The 7,998-nt window shown below is 36.8% G+C and overlaps 1 protein-coding gene across 1 annotated transcript; it reads left to right on the forward strand.

Moving 5' to 3' along the window:
- Positions 1-1,141: 1,141 nt before the first annotated feature.
- On the forward strand, positions 1,142-7,135 carry AIMP1 (aminoacyl tRNA synthetase complex-interacting multifunctional protein 1; the record flags this gene model as incomplete). Its single annotated transcript, XM_010018828.1, has 4 exons — positions 1,142-1,269; positions 1,996-2,109; positions 3,437-3,595; positions 6,933-7,135. Coding segments are annotated over exons 1-4 (585 nt in total), but the record flags the coding sequence as incomplete, so codon positions are not given.
- Positions 7,136-7,998: the final 863 nt, after the last annotated feature.

Raw genomic sequence — 7,998 nt, forward strand, 5'->3', positions numbered from 1 at the left:
GTTGAGGAGCCAATTGCATGCATCTGGATTACCATTTTCTTAGCAGTTCTTCCCGTTGTTGCAATTGATGGGCAAATTCACAGGAATTATATCACTGTTGCTAGTGAAGATCTGCAAGGTGTCTTTTCTTCCCACCTATAATCAGTTTTCTTGATTTAAAGATGTGTCAGTTTTTAGTACAGTTTCTTTGTTCATCCAGATACCAATAAAGGATCCGCTGCATATACAAGCGACTGTATTCCATCATTCTGTTGATACTACACAAGCTTTTATGGTTAGACACAAATCTTGCAGAGAAGGAAGTAGGCCAAATATGGTAGCTTTCAAGAAATATGGGCTGTATACAAGGCATAGCTAGTTTCTGGAACATTAGAGAAACCCAGTAAAAGGAGTTGAATATCCTAAAAGAAGGTTGGACAGCATTTATTTGTGCTCTTGTCTTTACCGGCCTTCTGTGTTTCCTGCTTCTTTAATTTGTTACCTATGTGCCGAGCCTTTCATTCTACTGGAAACAAAATAAGACAATTGAAATCAGTGCTAAAATAACTCTGAAGGTGTAAACCTGCAGTAAAAGTTGTATCAGCCTGAGATGAGTAAAAATACTGATGAATTCTGCTTAAAAGTAAAATAACAGGAGTTCTTAATGTAGGCATAACCACAGTATGTGAAGTATTCAGTATATTCAGAATAAATTTATTTGAAAAGTTTGGAAATTTTTGTGGGATGTTTCTATTTTCTTTGTCTCAATAAAATTCTGCATACAGTTAATAAATTATTCAGCTGAAACCAGGACACAGTATTCTGCTGTCCAGCCTTTTCTCTTTTATTTCCTTCCTCCCTTTCCCCTGATTTATTCAGAGCTTTCTGAGAAGGTGGAATTTTTTCTGTTTCATGAAGGAAGAACATGTTTTCTGCAGCTGGGAAGAAATGTAGCTTTTCTTCCAAAATACTTGAAAGCAGCTGCCAAACACAGATTCTGTTCAACATTGCTTTTTGTTTGGGCTTGCATTAGGAGGTGGGAGCCCAACTTTTTCAGTTAGCAAATTTCTTTATCCAGCACCTGAATTTAGGTGAGAGATGGTAGCATTATTACATTAAGAAGTCATTAATTTTAGACTGTCTGTTGTTTGTCTAGGTTTTTAGCCCATTTCTTGGTAAAGATGGCAACCAGCAATGCAGTGCTGAACAGACTGGAGCAGAAGGGTGCAGAGGCCGATCAACTTATTGAATACCTCAAGCAACAAGTTGCTCTGCTCAAGGAGAAAGCTAGTAAGGAATTATCTATCTTATGATAAACTCGTTAACCAGATGGTTAAGTCCTTGTAGAAAAAAATGAGAACATGGACAACTTCACTGGTGTTGTCAGCCTTTTAAGTGCGATTCAAGTTTTCCAAGATAAAGATTGTAATCGTAGCACTGCTTCACTGTCTTGTGGTTTGTGGGTTTTTTTGAAGCTGCTTATTCTGAAGTTGAAAAGGCACGGATGAGGAAGGATTACTGACACAAACAGATAATGGAAATTCAATAGGATACAATTCTATCTGGGGGGAGAAAGGGAGTCAGGAACAATGTGAGGCTATACATTTGCCTGAATGTGTTACTGCTTTGTCACCACTGGGATTCTCTCAAGAGTATCATACCTTCAACTTTTACATAGGTATCAATGAATTAAGGTGTGCTCTGTATTGTAAACGTGAACAAGCTTTTTCAGAGAGGTTTCTTGGATTTTTTTTCTTGTGAGTCTGTTTAGGGGACTGAAGGTAGTATATCGAGAGGCAACTTCAGTACATAAGTATTGTGAAAAATGGCTATTTCAACAAAAAAGGATTACAAAATATTTCTGATTATATACTCCTTGAAAGCTTCCACTGTTTTGTTGTTTTGCTTGCTGTGTTTCACTTTTTTCTTAAAAAAAAAACCAACAAAAATACCCAAGCCCTCTGTTTGCCAAATTGTGAATCCTAATGATTGAATCCTAATGATTGAAACCTCTAGTCTTGCAGGCATCTCTCCGAGAAGAGAAGAAGCTCCGTGTGGAAAATGCTAAACTGAAGAAAGAAATTGAAGGGCTGAAACAGGAGCTGATTCAGGCAGAAATTCGAAATGGAGGTGGGGGAAGAGTCCTGTCCTCATACAACATAGATCTATTTAGCACAAAATATGATCAAACTATCTTCATATTTATCTTTCTCTATGTGACTCTATGGCACTTCTTACAAATTCTAGATTTTCCTAGGTTCCATGCCTATGACAAGTTACTTAATTCCAACATTTTAGTAGGTGCAAGCCTAACATGCCAAACTTTAATCAGACATTGAACTGGTTTTCTGTATGATTTTATACAGTGACTTTCATAATTAGCCATGAATTTGACTGGTGACAATGACTTCTTATAATACCTTAGAAATTGCTGAATGTCTGACACTTGATAATGCTCATGAGTTTTTAATCTGTCATGACTGAAAAATCCCTTTAGAAAAATCAAGCTATAGTTCAAAGTACTGATAGGCAGTGACCTATTAGAAAATCTGTGGTAATGTAAAATTAGAAACAATGTGTTTTGAATTTTTGGTTCCATACTTTAGTAAGACCAGCCTTTCATTGCATTTTTTCCTTCTTTGCACTCGTCTGTGTAACTCTGTTCAGCTTGCACCATCTTTATATAATTCATAGTAAAAAGAAAAGAGAAAAAACAAAACTGAAGTGTTTCAGATCCTGCATGTTTTGTTTAAAATTATTTTAAAAGAAAGCCTCTTCTACCGTCAACAGCTATTACTATTTTTACCCATGCTGTCAGAAATGGAATCCCATTTAGCTGGATGCTAGCATTCAACTGTACTGAATGTTTTATCTGGTAAAACAACGCATGCAGTCTTCAAAGAGATTAGCATTGTATAAATGCAGAGAAATACTTTCCTCATTTAGGTGTGAATGAAGCCCTGTTATCTACTAAACCAAAACATTAGTTTATATTTCTCCATTGTTGTTACTCTGCAGCAATTCTTGACAGGTATAGGATATTTCACAGAATTTGTTACGCTTGAGAGAGGTCTCAAGGGTTATTTTTTTTCCAGGATGGGAAAACCAGCTTTAGTTAGCTGTTTTATCTAAAAGGTGCAGGACTAAATTAAGATTTTTTTTAATTTTTTTTTAAGTATGTTAGTATATGCTATTTTGACAGAATTACGTAGTTGAGCACAGAAATCAGACAAACACAGTCCAAAGGCATTGTTCTTAACTGATCAGAGTAATTTTATATAGATTGAATTCTGAAATGTGTTTCATAATGTTGTGCTTCACTATCCAGCAGTTGTGATGTGTAGGTATTTTAAGCAAAATTCTCAGTTCTCTCTACTTTTTCACTTTTGTCAGAAACTTAAAATGTCAGTGTTCAAAGTTCTGGTCGTCCTTCTAACTTCTATGGTTTTGATTTTAGTAAAACAGATCGCAGTTCCTCCTGGTACAATCGTTTCTACAGCTTCATTTTCAGATGATGTTCCACAAACTACAGCAGTCACGTCATCTACTGGTTCCAAAGGTGAAATTAAAGGTGAAGATGAAGAAAAGAAAAAGAAGGAAAAAGTAGAAAAAAAAGGTACTTCATTTTTCTTAGCTGTGATAGACAGTTGAGGCATTTAATTTATGCAAGTATTTTTATATCATTTTGAGTACAGAAAAAAACAGTTTCTACAGCCACAGGAGGAAGAGTCATGTGCTAGCTCTTAAGTCTTGGAAGTACTTGAAGTTAGTGAAGGCTGTCAAGTAAGCTGCAGATTCTGAATTACATGGGATACATACCAAATTTCTTTTAATGTGACTGAACTCCCTTTTTTAAAACAAATAATAACAAAAAAACAAACCATCCCAGAAAGCACCCAAATACCCCACAGGAGAAAAAAGCAAAATCAGAATACACACACAAAGGGGAGGATAGTAAAAGGGGGCAGTGGGATGAAGACGAGGACACAAAATTTAGAGAAGTTTGGCAGACTGTATGGCTTTCTTTTTTGAGGCTTAGTTAGAATTTTTTTGTGCCATGGAAGCAGTACAAGCAAAAGGTGAAGACCAGCTCAGCAAACAGTAGTAGCATAATGTAATACTAAAGGAAGAGTGAAAAGTATGCTGGTTTAGATTTTCATTTGTTTGTTTGTTGTTTGGGTTTTTTTAGAGGTTTTTTTTTTTTTGTGGTGGTGGTTTTGGGTTTGTTTTTTTTTATTATTCCTGGAAAATTCTTACACGTAGTAAAGTTCCATTAGATCAGATACATCCATGTCAGCACTGGTGAAATTGTGGTTAAGACTAAGTGTACTGGGGTATGCACATAGGCAGGTAGCATAATCTGGTTTTGGCAACAGGGAGTAAATGTAGGAGAAGAGTGTGTAGTCTTCCTAACACCTTTCCTCCTCCTTTTCTTTTTTAGCTGTCTGTATTGACTTTTGTTTAACCAACTCTCTTGATAGAAGAAAAGATGTGTCTTACAGTTGCACAAAAGTACAGATGTCTATCTTTGTAACTTAATCTGATGTTTTACAATCATTCTCTTAGGCAAGTTGTTATTTCCTAGCTATGAATTGATTTGTACAGCTTTTCACAGTTTGGATATTATTCTGATAGGGCACTGTGTCTCTGATTTTTCTGGTGAGCTATGTGCAGACTTATAAGCTTCTTCATTTCTTTTGATATACTGCAGCCTTTGACACATCAATATTCCACAGGGCTGTAAATATAAAAGCAGAGGCCATATGTCGTATCAGGCAATTAACTGTTTTCTTCAAGTATTCAGTGGCTACAGAGCAAGCCTGTAATTGGTAAGGAAAAATAAAACTTTCTTGTATTGTGTTTCCTCTCATTTTGCATAAGTAGCTTAAATTTGGAAAGAAGTCTATTTGGCTTTTTCCTTCCAGTGACTGTATTTGGAAAAAGGCGAAATATAGTATGAACATTAAATAGTAGCCCTGAACAGGTTATTTCTGGGCAGTTCACCATCTGTTGTAGGTATAGAATTTAAAAATCAAAGTAACTAATAAAATTTGTTTTGCAGTCTTGAAATTGATGAAATTATGGAATATCTCAAATCCCTTTGCTTTCTGTCACCCATCTCATCTGTTTCCTCTCTGGTTATTCCCACTGTCTTTGTTCAACTTCTTGCAAACCTCATCTATGAGGCTTCTCTGGATGTTGATCCTGGGCTGATGCCAACACAAGCCAGAGAAGTGCTGTTCTCTCCTTAGCCTGCAGCGCTGAAATTGATGTTTTCCGCACATCTATATGTATATGCTATGTACAGACATGCTTTGTTCTTTTCCTTATTCGGTAACAGACTATGTTTCTCTAAAGTGAAATAAATAGGGTGCTAGAAGGGGATTTTTTTGGCTCCAGGTTATTATCATAGAATCGTAGAATGGTTTGGGTTGGAAAGGACCTTAAGATCATCTGGTTCCAACACCCCTTCCATGGGCAGGGAGGCCTCCCATTAGACCAGGTTGCTAAAGGCCCTGTCCAGCCTGGCCTTGAGCACTTCCCAGTGAGGTCTCTGTCAGCCCATTTCACCAGCCTACTCAGTTCCCTCTGGAGGGCAGCAATGACCCTTTGGCCTGTCAGCCACTCCTCCCAGTTGTGTGTTATAGAGAAATGTCATGAAGTGGAGAACAGTGAAGAATAAGGATAAAGATAGGAGGTCTTTTGAAATTATCTTAGACATTAATTTGTAAGTGTTTTGGTGGTATTTTTTTTTCAGTTTCTTTTCAATTATTATTAATATGACTGGTTTTATTAATCTTAATTACATTACAATTAGATTAATAAACCCCAGTCATAAACACCAGAGCTTTTTATTCATCATATATGATCTGAAATATTTTTAAAGAGCTACTGCTTATGTTAACAATAAAAAGGCAGTATTTTTCTGAATGTATTGTGTAATTTCAAGCTTCTGCTAGAGCAAAGATAGTGAAAAATTACATGCTGTGTCCACTTTTTCCTTTTTTGGTCCCTAAAAGAGGGAGTTTAGTTTGCATTAATGAGTAAGCTATCTTGGATGAAGGAATAACAGAATATGCTTATTTTAAGTAAGTTTTCTTAGATGTGTCTTAGTCCCACAGAGGTTATAGTTGTTATGCAAATCTTGAATGTCTTTTAAACAGGACAGTCTTATATACAAACCGGGCGTAGCTTGCTCATCTTGAAAAGAATATCTAAATAAGCAGCTAAGTATGGGGAGTGTTGCTTTGTTGATGTTTTATACTATGTAGTATGTATAGGTAATAATAAACCCTTGCACTGCCATAGAATAAAGACTGCATCAGTGGAACCTCGTAAGCCATGAGCATTTTTGCACACTAGTGTATTTGGCCAGTGAAGAACGTTAGCTAACTTCATCTTGAAGGGTCGCTCTTGAAGAGAGGCTCAGAGAATTGGGGTGGTTAAATTTGGAGAAGAGAAGGCTCTGGGGAGACTTCTAATACATACAGGGAGCCTACAAAAAATATGGAGAGGGACCTTTTAGTAGGGCATGAGATGACAGGACAAAAATGAGATGTAGATTGGATATTAATTAAAAAAATACTTACTATGAGGGTGATGAGACCCTGGCACAGGTTGTCCAGAGAAGCAGCGGCTGCCCCATCCCTGGCAGTGTTCAAGGCCAGGTTGGATAGGGCTTTGAGCAACCCTGGTCTATTGGAAGGTTTCCCTGCCTGTGGCAGGGCGTTGGAACTGCATAATCTTTAAGGTCCCTTCCAACCCTAGCCTTTCAAGGATTGTGTGATTCTCCACTGGAAACTAGTAATAAAGGTGCTAACTCTTTACTCTTCATTTGTGTTTTGCACTTACACTTATTTCTGAGATTGTACCTCGCTTTCCCTTACAATAGTCATGTACATTATTTATGCTTTTTTAAATGTTTATTTCATGAACTAAACTTTCTCTAATAGGTGACAAGAAGGAGAAGAAACAGCAGCCAGCTGCTGAAAGTAAACCTGTAGATGTTTCTCGTCTGGATCTTCGTGTTGGCTGCATTATCACTGCCAAAAAGCATCCAGATGCAGACTCTCTGTATGTTGAAGAAGTGGATGTTGGTGAAGCAAGCCCAAGGACTGTTGTCAGTGGTTTAGTGAAACATGTTCCTCTGGATCAGGTATTGACAAAATTATTTACTGATAGCTTTTCCATTCCTAAAGTATCTTAAGACCTTCATAAACATCCTGTTTATAGGATGTGTTTTTATCTGCTAAAAGATTTTTGTGGTGATGAAAACAAAAGTAAAATGCAAATGCAAGTAACGCTTAACAATATTTGCCAGAAAACAGTGAAGTACCCTTCCCCTGGATCATTTCCTTTCTGCTTCTGTTCTGGGATCTTATCCTGATTCCTCTGTGATGCCACTAATATGCAGTGGGCTCCTAAACCAAACACATGTGACTCTTCCTTTAGGTTTCCTAGTATGTAACAGAGAACCCAGAATAAATTTTTTTACTATCAGCCAAACTTTTGAAACTTTTGCCTTCCAACTTTCTTCATATCCTGTTGAAGTGTTTGTCATGGAGTAAAGCAAAGAGAATGTAAATTTGACTTAGATAATAGTGAGTGGCTTAAACAGCAGGTATACAAAATGTGTATTTTTACTTCCTTGTCCAGAATAAGCTCTGTCTCTGTGCTTTTTTAGTTGATACACTTTGCGTTTGATATGCATGGTTTTTGTATATCTTGTATATCTGATACTTCAAGATTACATTTTCCTTTTAGAGAAACCCTCCCTCTAGAGGGTTCGTAGAAGGGAGGAATTAATTGAAGGCTGCTTTTAAATTCAAATGCAAGCTTGGCAATTAAAGCAGTGTTGCATAGAGCAGCTGCAGAATGGGTCATGAAAAAAAGCAGCATTTTCTCAAGTGGCTTTTCAGTGCTTATTCATGCCCTGTCCCTGTGTTAAGACTGCAAATACAGAAATACTGATTGTTGTTGTTATGATGCAGAAAGTTATTGACTTGAAAAAAAAATGAG

This window comes from Nestor notabilis, unplaced genomic scaffold (genome assembly GCF_000696875.1).
Source record: "Nestor notabilis isolate BGI_N333 unplaced genomic scaffold, ASM69687v1 scaffold31687, whole genome shotgun sequence".
In the NCBI taxonomy this organism is placed as follows: domain Eukaryota; kingdom Metazoa; phylum Chordata; class Aves; order Psittaciformes; family Psittacidae; genus Nestor; species Nestor notabilis.